We start from the raw sequence: 12,500 nt of genomic DNA on the forward strand, positions 1-12,500 counted from the left end.
ACGAACCATGCTTAATACAAAGTAAAATTCTAGTGAGAGCGTGGAGGACCCACGAATAGCCACGTGCGTTAGTTCGTCAAAGTGAGGCAAAAAATAACCAAGCGCCTCAAAGCGAGGCAAAAGTGTGTCGATGTCGAAAATGCAACCTCGAAAAAACTTCCCTTATTAATTCCACAGGACACCCAACAAATGCACAAAACACCCAACACAAATTAGGGGTTGCGTTCTTGTACCTCGAACGCAACTAACAAAAAAATCGTCAGCACAAAAGCGTGATCAACCGCGCGAAACCTGTAAGAGCTGGACTGGTTACTCCTGACTGCTGACCAAAACGAAAAGGACTCACTAGTTCCCAGTCCGGTCTCTCGTGTGTTATCCAAGATGGCGGAAGATGACAAGAAGCAAGATTTGAAAGATACTGGAGTTCATTGAACGGATTAAGTGCTGACTTGGAGTGTGTAATTTTCGAGAGTAATGCATCATGTTCCTTTTGGAATAAGGCCGATTATGAGACTCGGAGAGCATCAAACAAGGTAATCCTTTCATTGGTTTTTCTCACAATCTACATGTATTGAATACATCGGAATAAAAGCTTTCTTTTTCATTTCTCCGTGTACAGAGTGCTTTTATTTTCAAAGTTTGGAGCCTTTAAAGGACATTGCGTAAGCTAAGTAAATGTATTAACTCGAAAGATATCACATTCACATTCATAAGCTATATGTCAGAGAGCTATGTGACCTTTAAATAGTTTTGCAATATTAATGGCATATGCTTTACACAGACTGAACTATGTAATGTAGCAAGTTACATAGTTATTACATAGCACGTAAGGAGCAGTAAATAGCCTTTATATAGCTCAACATAGTTATGTGATAAACTTTACATAGCCTTCACATATGTCTGGCTCTACAAGGGAATTTTCTTCTTAAATTTTATACATAATAAGAAACTGCATGCTAAACATTTCTTTAACTTTTTATCTGAAAAGAGTTCAATTTATAGAATAAACTAAAAATTTGTTTCATTTGAGAAATGTTAAAATTGTTAACAAGCTGTAGACAATAGTTTATTTCCAGTTTCCTGCAAGAAATAAAGACTGGAAAAAACTGTCATTTTCTGGCAGCACCTATCAAATTCAAGCTATTTCCAGCTTTTGAAAGAACCCAAAACTTGCAAAAACTGGAAAACAATTTCTAGAAATTTCCAGAACTTAACAGAAAGTTTGAAATTCATTTTGCAAGGGTATTAAGCCAAATTAAATTGTCTATAAAGGTCACATTATAAAATGCAGGTTCATAATATCAGCCCTTTAACTTCATATATTATGTTATTCATGGAGTTTATATCCTCTGTATCAAGTCCCTAACAATCATTAACCGTCTCATAATCATGCAGCAAATCTACCTGGTGAAATTTCAAGACGATTGCCAAGTGTTTCTGGAAGCAAGAGCAGGTTGAGGAGTTAGATGATCTAGGATTACGTCAAAAATGGATTTTCACTGAAAGACGAAATCATGGAAATCCATTTCTGGGAACCGAAGAGGATGCAATGGAATACATTGAGCATGTTAGAACAAACACATTGTACACTCATGAATGCTCCGAGGGCTGTCAAAAAAAAAGGTTAGGTTTACATGTTATTTTGTCAATTTTACCTAAGAAGATATGTTCTCGTTTCCCACTTGGGCCAGGTACACTTTCCTTTAGAAAGGGTATTTTGTCGCAAAGTTTAAGAGCTTTTTCATTGTCACAATTGTAATCCTAAATTAATGAATAAATTGCGTAAAGCTAAAAACAGTTTAATATCAATGTGAAAAGTACGCTACCAACTTAAGGCGCTGTTACACTCTGAAATGTTTCGGCGACACTGTGGCGGGACAAGTTGCACGAAACATTCAACAGGGTAACAGCACCTTTAGAGGCTAACACAATCTCCGTAGTGTCATTATTATTTTTAGCAAACTATGTGAGATTGACATACCGATCCCTTGACAATTCATTCAACAGGTTGTGGAGTACTTTATGTAGCAGATGGGAATTGGAAATTAAAGTACCCTCACTGCATGTGGAAAGTGCCTATCGAGGTTGATGGTTTCCAAAATCTTATCAACTATCCCAGCATTTGTCTCCTCTCACCTTCAACAGGTCAAGGATTTTGTGAGGATCATTGTGTGATAGCAAAGAAGATCTCAATTCCTCATGGAATTCACAACTTCTTGAAATACTGTGGCATTTCAGGTACTTATCTTTTATCGCTAGACTACATCGAGCCATGTAAGGTAACCCAAGACAGCCTTGGATTCTGAATTCCACACTGTGGAGAATCCTTTGTCAGTGGAACTTGGATTCCAAAATCCAGAAACGGGATTTATCTTATGTGGGGTGAACTCCAGTATAACCTCATAATGCTTTGAAAAATGAATGTGTAACGTTGTATCGTATGCTGACACACTAGTCGTCTTGCGCTTTAAAAAAACTTTTTAAAACTAATTAATTCTATATCAAAGAAAAAAACACTATGTGACAGTCATTAAAAGGGCTGGCCTATTCATGTCTGCATATATCATCCTTCTTCGTACTTGCTAGAAAATGCTGGAAATGTATTTTTAACATTGTTCATTTAGTCACGAGTGCAATGAAAATGCTTCATTTGCAGAAATTGACAAAGAAGGTGCACAGACCGCTCAAGCAAACATTGAAGAACAGTTGGAGGTTTCTAGAATGAGTAGTTTTTGTAACAAGCAAGTTGATGCGACAACTTACCAAGGCTTGAAACGGTTTTATACAGTTAGCATATTGACTTATTCTGACACCGTATTTTTTTTGGTGAAATCTGCCCTTGACAAATTGAAGAACTTGTGACATGTAGAATCCAATTGTCTAAAAAGATAACAGCACGGTGTTTCCCAATGGCTTTGACAAAATCTCGCTGGTCTGGCTTCTAATTTCCAGCGAGACGCTTTCCACCCCCGTAGATTTTTCGTCATTACGTTATTACGGGTCCTTCTCTACTCGCTGACAGTTTTCATCATTACATTATTACGCTAACTTATTACATACTATGGGCATTTTTTCCACTCGCGTAGATTTTTCGTTATTACAGGTCTTTCTATACTTGCCGACAGTTTCGTTATTCGATCCACCTGCATAAATTTTTTGTCATTACGGGTCCTTTTTCTTTGCTCATGGAAACTTTCTCTAGCTGGGAGCATATTTCACGCTGGGTATAATATTTAAGACTTAGCCCAAACTAGGCGTCTTTATTACAGGCAGAGGAATAAAGCCGAACAGTGAATTAAGTTATCAAACAAAAAAAAAACAAGAGAAAAAAACTATTACGCTATTACAAAGTAATAAGGACAAAAAAAAAGGAAACGCACAACCCAGAACGCACATCATATGGAATTTCCTCAGCGCCAAAATGTTCAATACACTGTAAAATAGAGGATGGCCTAACTGTTTCAAATTTCCTGTTTTCAGCCTATTGAAGTAAACATTACCAATCCTTACGAGGACTTTCTAGCCGAACAGAAGAAGCGGGAGCTCGAATGGAAATTGAATTGTGAAGCAAAGAGAACCAAAGTACTGGACTTAGAGTCATTGAGCGCAAACGGGAAGTCAGATAAGGCAACAAGGAAGGAAAACATCGCGCTGCCTATTGACCCTCCAATATCGGAAGTGGCGCCTGCCAAAACGGTTAGTACTATTATATATTGGAGATAACAAGTGACATCATGATTGCACATCGCGAAATTTACATTCTCTCAATCAATACATAGCCTATTCGTTAGAAAGCAAAGTCCGGAATTTTCTTAGTTTGTGATAAATAACCGTTGTATTTAGCACATGGAAACGATTGAAAGCTCCTCAATGAAAGCATGTGAAGTCTTTCGATCATTTTATAATTATTTGATTTTTCTTTCTTTTAGTCTCTTCAAGTTAGCGGTGACTGTACCCGCCACCAATAGGACCTTGTCAATCTTCTGCACCAGGAGCTGGCAACCAAATCAGAAGAGTGCCATGAGCTGAGAAGCAGGTTGGAAAGGATCGAGGCACTCAACATTCAGATCCTTGACAAGCAGGTGGAGATGCAAGAAAAGTTTGACAAGGTAATGTATCCTAAGGTCTTATTTTGCTTTAGCTTTAGCAGGGTTTTCGTTTGTTGGCCTATTTTTTTTCTTTTTGGACTTGGGTATGTCAGTAACAACTTACGCACTAAATCCTCAAACTAACAAGAAGTCATATCGGCTTATTTTGCTTACGAAACGGAATAATTGATCCGCTGGCATTTCAGTCACCGAATAAGCCTTAGTTCCCCCCCCCCCCTCCATTCTCAAGAATGGAAATGTCGGCCGTGCTACGCCCTTGAGTAGAACGGAAAAAAAGAGATCTAGCTGTCGACCCAATAAAAAGACGAGAACCCAAACGTACTCTGATGAACTCTATTTTCCTCTGACCTACTATCGCTTTATTGTTGCAGCTTCTGGAGAAGCTACAGACCTCTGTCTCAAGAATTGAGGAGGGCATTGCGAGACATTCGAGTGCTTCAGACCTTGAAAGGCGTCTTAATGTACTGGAAGGGCAAATTGTTTTCAACCAGTGTAACCCGGTAAGAACTCAAAAATAATGTTTCCTTGCGTTTGAACGCATCTTTGAGAACGAAAAATATCTCGACTGGCAAACAATTTTCGCGGCAGTATTTGACACAGACACAGACACAGACAGTCGCCATTGCTAGTTTTTTCAATTATTTTTTTATGAAGGCAAAATCAATTCAAAGTGCCGCACTGCACGAAAAACGTTGTCAACAGCGTACATTGTATTCAATTTCGTTTATATCTTTAGTCTGGAAATTCATAGTCAACTGTTCACTTAGCCTTTTTACTAATATTAAGCTTTCTTGTTGATCACCTGTGGAAATTGGGTAAGGCTAAACAATAGGAATCATGTCGCTAACTGTCAACGCTTGTCAATGAAATGTGATCGATTTGCAACAAAACTCAGCCACGACCATTCCCAACTCCAAGGTCTTAACGTAGACTTTCAGTTGCACTCTTCAACAATTTTCGTGGCAGTATTTGACAGAGACACAGTCGCCATTGCTAGTTTTTTCAATTAATTTTCTCTGTTTGTTGATATTTTCACCAGCTCGAATCCACAGTCATTCGTGAATGGGATGATGAAATCGCAGACACGACAGACCCACCAGCAGGCAGGAGTGCAGAACTAACCACCATAGATCATCTCACCATGAACGAACTACGTGAGGAGTATCAGCCTACTACTGATAAGGATAATTCTGGTGCCAAACAAGGATTAGCCTTCCCCAAGAAGTCAGTGAAGAAATAATAAGCACTTGTGTTACACCGACAAGGGTGAAAACCATAAGGCAGGCCCTATTAAAGTCAGAGACCGAAGGGCACTTGTGTTGCCACATTTTTTTACGAAAGAAGAACAAAGGCAAAATCAATTCAAAGTGCCGCACTGCACGAAAAATGTTGTTAGCAGCCTCTCCATCTACACGTACCTTGTACTCAATTTCGTTTATATCTTTAGTCTGGAAAATGTTATTTTTATAGTCAACTGTTCATTTAGCCTTTTTACAAATATTAAGCTTTCTTGTTGACCAAATGTTCAAGAGTCTCGGAATATGTGTTATCACCCGTGGAAATTGGGTAAAGCCATCAATAATGCGTTTAAAAAAGAAACATTCAACAAGTTAAGTCAAGAAATTGAGATATTGTAGGAGGGTAATAAATAAATAGCGGGTGAAAGTTTTAGGCAGCGGCTACACGTTCAAAATGTCACTTCAATTCTAATTGAAATCTTTCATACGCGACCATTCCCGTAAATGAAGAGAGAAGGTTCCACTTTTTAATAGGTGCATTTCCGGACGTTATCTTTTCGAGTGTCAAGTCTTTATGAGTCAATGAGTCAATGAGTAAGTGCAGTTAATTAAACCATAAAATGAAAGCTAAAATTTCAGAGAGTGCTTAGGCCTAATCACTGAAACGAGGCCTTAGGCTTAATCAACAAATTATTGCTATATTGACTGAGAGTCACATTGACTCATGACTCATTGAACTCATAAAACATGCGTTCTCACTTCTATCATCAATAATAATTTTAAAATCCTAGAGACTTTTGCTGAAAGCTTTCGTAAGCGACGACCCTCTATTGTTTATAATTTTGGTCACGCAAATTCCCAGGGTGGTCTCTTATGAGGGCTCCGCCGGGCCTTTTTCAAACATTAACTTACATGTATATGAAAATGCAAATGCTCACTGCGAACTTTCGATAAGCTTTCGAAATTTCGCTATATCGCAACGAAATTTCGCTCGAAAATTTGCGCGTTTCGTCTCACACTCACTGGCCATCGTGTTGGTTTGCTGTGTTATAATTATTCTATTCGCAGTGAAAGAGGAAGAGAAGGACTTCACACAATAATTTTCTTTCAGTTTACTGTTAACGATGCATTTCTCATCTTTATCCCCCGTACAGTTAAAAAGGTTTTTTTTTTGCGACTTCAAATGACATGCAAAGCCAACGCACACTAGCGGACTTTCTGTCGACAGACAACAAAAATCTTCACTTGTCGGCTTCTGACAAGTTTGCAGCAAGATCAGGTCTTGTGGGGCGATAGCAAACAGTGCAGTCACAGGATCATAACTTGATGCATTCAAATCTGTCAGCTTGCAAATTCAAAGTAAACTCATAGCGAAACTCCTTTGAATTTATTGCAACTGAAATTTAGCACTGTATTTGAAATGGTCGGCTCTGGTTTACTACGTTTTGCTTCACAGCTGTTGTCTTACATAATTAAAGGTCTTGTTCACGCTAGGAGTTCAGATTATTACGGTGGCGGTGTACTTTAAAGATTAAATACCGTACTTAGAGCCAAAACTGAGGAATTAAATTGCAAAATATTAGGACACAAATTTCGAAGTGGCTAAACAACGATAATTCTTGGGTTTCTAAACAATATTTTTTAGTTCTTTTGTCATTAATACGTTCATGGAGCTGGCGCAACCAGATCCTCTGTTGCAGGCTTGCAAAACTGTCGGATTTATTGATAAAGATATTGCTTGCGTTCTTGGCTCAGCCCTGTAGGATCTATTTTGGCTGGAAGCTGTGAGGCTGGGGGAAGGACGGTTCGATTCTTTAACAGCATTAAAGATTCTTCAGGAGAAGAGCTGCTCTGTTTAACATAAACTTTACCAGGCTCGTCTTTGGAGAATCGAAAGTGGTGGTAACTTTTGATATTCGGTAACCTTTTGAAGAACCGTTCGTGGAAAGAAGCCCAGTCATAAACTGGCACGATAACTGTTCCATCGTGTGTTCCAACCAGCTGCGATTTGTTGACACCCGTTGTTGATGATTCGACCATGTTTGCGAATTCATAAAGTGACTAAATATAGGTTAGTTTGTAAGATCTCTTGATGATTCCGAAAGATTGATCGGGACCGAACTTCGTGTGCCCAGCGATCAGAAATGAGTATCTTACAGACAAATGCAGTTGAAGGATTGTCCTCTATTGTCCTCTATTTTGGCTGGAACAATTGTCGGCATGGAGGTGAACAGACATTTCTCCGAGTCCGTGATATTCGAAGAAATGATGCACGAAACTTATTGTTGTATTTACTCCCTTTCCTACGTCATTAGCTTCATCAATTAGGTAGTTCACCTGCCGAGGGATAGCCTCACACATGATTCCAAAAATGGAACACTTCCGCGGTGTTTTAAAGTAGATGGGACCAGGTTGCATCGGGTTACTCTGGATGTGAACTTGTTGAGCGAAGTCAAAGGAGTAGTGCATTGAAGTTGTCACCGAGCACGCTTCATGATGCTCATCGATGTCTATTTTGTTCTCCAATGCTTTGAAATTACGTGTTGCTTCTTCGCAAATTGGCTGTTTTCAATTCAGTTGGAATTTTACCACTGGACAGCGACAAGTTATAAAGGTCGGTCAAGGATGGAGCAATCTGCACAGCACACTCTCTGAGGAGGCGCGCTGGTATACCATAAGGTCCAGCTGATTTGGAAACATCCAAAGAAAGCAGATTCTGTAAAACTTCAGGTACAATAAATTGAATATCTGATAAGAGGGAGGTAGTAACAGGATGTATGGAAGGTAGAGCAGACGACAGACTTGGTTGCTGGAAAGTGGAAGCAAAGAAGTTATTAAAAGCTTCCGCTTTATCAAGAGAAGATAACTTTATCCCATTGTGCACAACAGTTGCGGGTATTGAACCCTTACTGGTCTTAGCCTTAAAAAAGGACCAAATCTTATTCTTGTTGAGTCCAGAAGCGCTTGAAGTGAGCTTCTGTACATAGCCGTTAAATTTGGCTCTGATAAGGTATTTTGTTTCCCGACGCAATTGCTTCACTCTTTCCCATACGCCTGTGGTATTATTTTTAGCTGCTTTTCTTCTGAAGGTGTTGCGCTTATTAATAGAATGAATGACTTCACCATCAATCCACGGTGAAGTGTTTGCGCTTTTCAGCCTTAACTTGGGAATACATTTGTCGCCGGCTTCAATAAATCTTTGTTTCCAAGTAGAACAGAAAGTTTCAATGTCATTGTTCTGAAAAATGTCATCAAAAGACGTTGATTTAAGCAGTGACCTCAAGGAATCAAAGTCTCCTTTCTTAAAGTTGTAAACAACTCTTAAACTTGATTTTATTTTCCAGTGGGAAATTTGCAAGTCAAATATCACGGAATAATGGTCTGATGGAATAGACAAGTCTTTGGAAACTTCTAAACTTGAAATAGAATCCTCCATATTAGTAATAACAAGATCCAAGATATTGTGAGCTCTGGTCGGCTCAGTGACTAGTTGAAATAAATTTTTGTCACCAAGAAAGTCACAAAAATCAGCCAGATCTAATGCATTCGAGAATCCAGAGCCCTCGATCCAGTTAATGTTGGGCATGTTGAAGTCGCCAAGAATCAAAACATTAGAATCGTTTCCAAAGCTGTTTATCCAGTCAGCAGGGGAATCGGGAGGTCTGTAGATAACTACTGTATCACAATTAATTTACGATCATTCTTAAGGCACAATTGAGCCGCTACATAGTCCAAAATCGAAATGGGGCCAACAGTATCAATGCGTGTAGCAGATAAAGAATTATTAATGGCAAGTAGCGTTCCACCTCCTTTTCTGTCATGACGATCGTTTCTCAAAATCTGATAGCCATTTGAGAGAATCTCTCCACCAGAAATATCAGAAGTTAACCAAGTTTCTGTAACTGCAATTAAGTCCAAGCGATTTCTGTAAACGAGCTCCTGAAAATCTTGTAGCTTACATCTCCGAGGAGAGTCTCTTGTTTCTCCTTTAAGCATAGATTTTAAACTCCGAGCGTTTTGAAGAAAACACCGTAGAGTGGCGTTTTTTCTAGGGATTCCAGGTCCAGGGTTCGGCTGGACGTCCATGCTGAGGGAAAGTTTTAGCAACACAGGATTACATGTAGCCGTTGAATTGTAGTAAGCTACTCTCCTATGCAGGAACTTTGTCTGAGAGCAGGGCTGTTGTAGAAATCGTTCGGTGTAAATGCTCCAATGCCATCCAGAAATCAAGTAGCTCGCAAAAGTATAGCGCATAGATTTAGTAGACAGGTCATCAGTAGAAATTTGATTCGCTGGAGAGGGATTAACCCTGGTTAAAAACCAAAAGAACAGGAGCGTTTGGACAGCATGTCCGAACGCCATGATGCGTGACAACTTTTCCATCCCGGGTCAGCGGTGCGCATGCGCTTGTTGTGTTTGAACGCACTCGCTCTTTTCTTCCTCCGGAAGATTAGCCCCTCGAAGTAATTTATATGTGTTCTGCTGACAAGTAAAGCATAGGTCGGCCATAGGCTTAGCCACGACAAGGTTTGGATGAAATTGCTTCCACAGGTTGATAAATTTCGTATAGCTGACAGCTTGCTTGGTTGACTCCCTACAAATTCTCGTAAACGCGTTCCATACATGCATCTTAGTGTCACTCGATGAGAGAGGCCGAATGTCCTCAACTTTAAAACCAGGGATCCTTCCTGGAAGCAGAACAGCATTTTCGTCAGCGAAGTTGCTCATCTTCAAAAATGGCGTTTGGTAGTGTGTTGTGTGGTAGCCTCCGGCTGTTTCCATACATCCACACAGAAACACCATGATTATTATAATGATCAACAAGCCTCTGAAAACGTGATTTACTGATGCCGTACAGGTTGAGAAACATCTCCTTGCAAATGGGTTGAGACCGGTAAAGAAAGCTGTAGGGCGGATTTCTTTTTCTTTTTTCGCCGGTTGCTTCGGCCGCCGTAAAAGCTTGAACATGTGCTAAGATGACCAAATCCAACTCTCTGTGAGATAATTCCAGGCAGTTGTATACATTATTTAGGACGGTTTCTTGTGAAAAATCATTGCAACACTGACCACCTGTTAATCCTCGATGACATCCACACCCTTCTCGCAGAAACGTTCGCACTTTAGCAATGATAGTTTCCGTACTTTCAGTCTGATTGCAGTCCACCTCATCTCTTGCTGATTCCTCCATTTTGTGATTGTGTGATTTTAGATGCACGAAATGACGACCAAAGCAGTTACCAAGACAACACTTCTTTTCAGTTGCTGAACAATTATTCAATTATTTGCCGTCTCAGTTTGCAAAAATTGAAATCTTTCTACTTTTGTGTCACGTTTGACAATGCAATTTCCTACGCATGGATATATTAATGTGTTTGTGTTGAACATTGAGTATTTGCTATGCTGTTTTTTTCCGTTCGAAAAGAATCGCTGAAGCGTTATAGTGATAAATTAAAATTAATTTTACTGATGTTCACCTACCATTTTATGAAAATTTCTGTCAGGAGTTGCGGGCTGTTGGTTTCCGGATTGTCATGTTCCGCTGGAATGGACAAAATTTGATGAACTACTAAGCACTCGGGCCGATAAATAAATGTCTTATAACGATCTCTATCTAAATCACCACGAAATATTTTACATAAAATGGTGTAACAACGTAATATTGAAACGATTTTCAGATTGCAATACACGGTTGCAATTTTTTTACAACTCATCCTTTGGATGTAAGCTTATTGAAATTAATAATGATCTGTTCAAGATGTCTTCACAAATATTGTCTCTTTTAGTACCGAAAATAAATGTAGTGGAAAATTATCACTATCAGCAAACGGCAATGTTTCTATTATGACGAAGATGTTTAAGTACTGTATTGCGATATGCATCATCCGAGTAAGTCTTATGAAATCAACCACAGTGATAGTAACCGCATAGTTAACGTGTAACACAGATGAAAGTCTGGTTTTCAGCTGTTGTTTTTCCCCAAAGGAAACACTTCCTTTTCTTCAATCAAAAGAGATTAGTGATTTACAACGCAATATTGGCCATATTCCTTATTTTTCCATTCGGATTTCACACGTATAATTAACCAATTCATCTTATTGTTGTTAATTGTGCGTCCTGCAATGTTTTCGATTGTTATTTCAATAACCCGGTGTGTCGTTCGTAATGTTCAATGCTGTTTAACCTCATTTGTCACCAAAATTTGCTAGGCCGTTCAGTCTTGCAACCTTACCGTTTTTAAGTTTTCTTCCGTCGTTCAGTTGTGCGGTTCATCTGTGCAAAATTTTCTCTGGTCATTCAATCGTTCACGCCACCCGTGAGAACGACTTTCCTACCCGTTTTTATCTGTCCACTTGCCGCGCATTTGGCCGTTTGCACGGATACCGCAAGGAACATTTTCACGTGAGAGGTCACATATCCTAAACTAGAAGAGCTTACACATGAACCTCTTTCTTTAAAGTCCAATACAATACTTGTCAGCATGTTTTAATTCCATGTTGCCGTTGTAATTCGGTGTTTATTGAACCTAGTAAATATCTTACAATCTTCAGGTTTCTCAGAGCTGTGGCCTATCGCTGGTTGGCTAGGTGGTTGTTTGGCCCTTTGGGATGGGAAAACACAAGACCTTTGCCCTCATGCATCTACCACAGGGTAAGATCGCAATTCCAAACCCATGAGACAACTGGCGACGTATGTGGACAGGAGCGAGCTGATCAGAATGACTGAACTTTTATATTGCATAGTTGTGGTGACAATCTTTTTGAAGTAAATGTGTGCATATCATATGATAATAACAAATAGGTAACTTCAGCCCGAGAAAGTTGTCGTTGTTGACATGTTCAGTTTCCTTTAGTTGTTTCAAAGATTGCAATTTGTTTTATCTTATCCTTCAAATGTGATGGTCCAGTTGTTAGAAGGAAATGAAAGTACCGTTTATGAGCCTAGATAATTAGTTTACTTAGGTTGTAGGCTGACATAAATTGTCAATATTAAAGAATGGGCAAGTACATGTACTATTCAATTAAATTTTATTTCTTGATCAGAACCAAGTCTTGTGATAGTTGCTTGCACACATTGACAAATCTAACTGTACTACTATACAAATATATATAAAGATGCCTGGCTTTTGTACAGTCACTGCCTGAAATATTTCACT

At 39.1% G+C, this 12,500-nt stretch overlaps 1 protein-coding gene and 1 pseudogene across 1 annotated transcript; both read right to left on the reverse strand.

Annotated features, from left to right (window-relative positions):
• The window catches only part of LOC138053795 (uncharacterized), a 463,628-nt pseudogene that overhangs the window by 209,196 nt on the left and 241,932 nt on the right, over positions 1-12,500 (reverse strand).
• On the reverse strand, positions 7,884-10,535 carry LOC138051000 (uncharacterized). The gene is made up of 2 exons (XM_068897199.1): positions 10,415-10,535; positions 7,884-9,022 (listed from the first exon to the last, which is right to left on the reverse strand). Exons 1-2 carry the CDS (start codon positions 10,533-10,535, stop codon positions 7,884-7,886), a joined length of 1,260 nt encoding a protein of 419 aa, XP_068753300.1.

This window comes from Montipora capricornis, chromosome 6 (assembly GCF_036669925.1).
Source record: "Montipora capricornis isolate CH-2021 chromosome 6, ASM3666992v2, whole genome shotgun sequence".
Taxonomy (NCBI): domain Eukaryota; kingdom Metazoa; phylum Cnidaria; class Anthozoa; order Scleractinia; family Acroporidae; genus Montipora; species Montipora capricornis.

Excerpts from the sequence above, each read along its gene's own strand:
- LOC138051000 (XM_068897199.1), bottom strand. The coding sequence starts at position 10,535 with ATGGAGGAATCAGCAAGAGATGAGGTGGACTGCAATCAGACTGAAAGT. Across the intron at positions 9,023-10,414 it reads TCATCGAGGATTAACAGGTG|TAGTTATCTACAGACCTCCC; the intron begins GTCAGTGTTGCA and ends ATTGTGATACAG.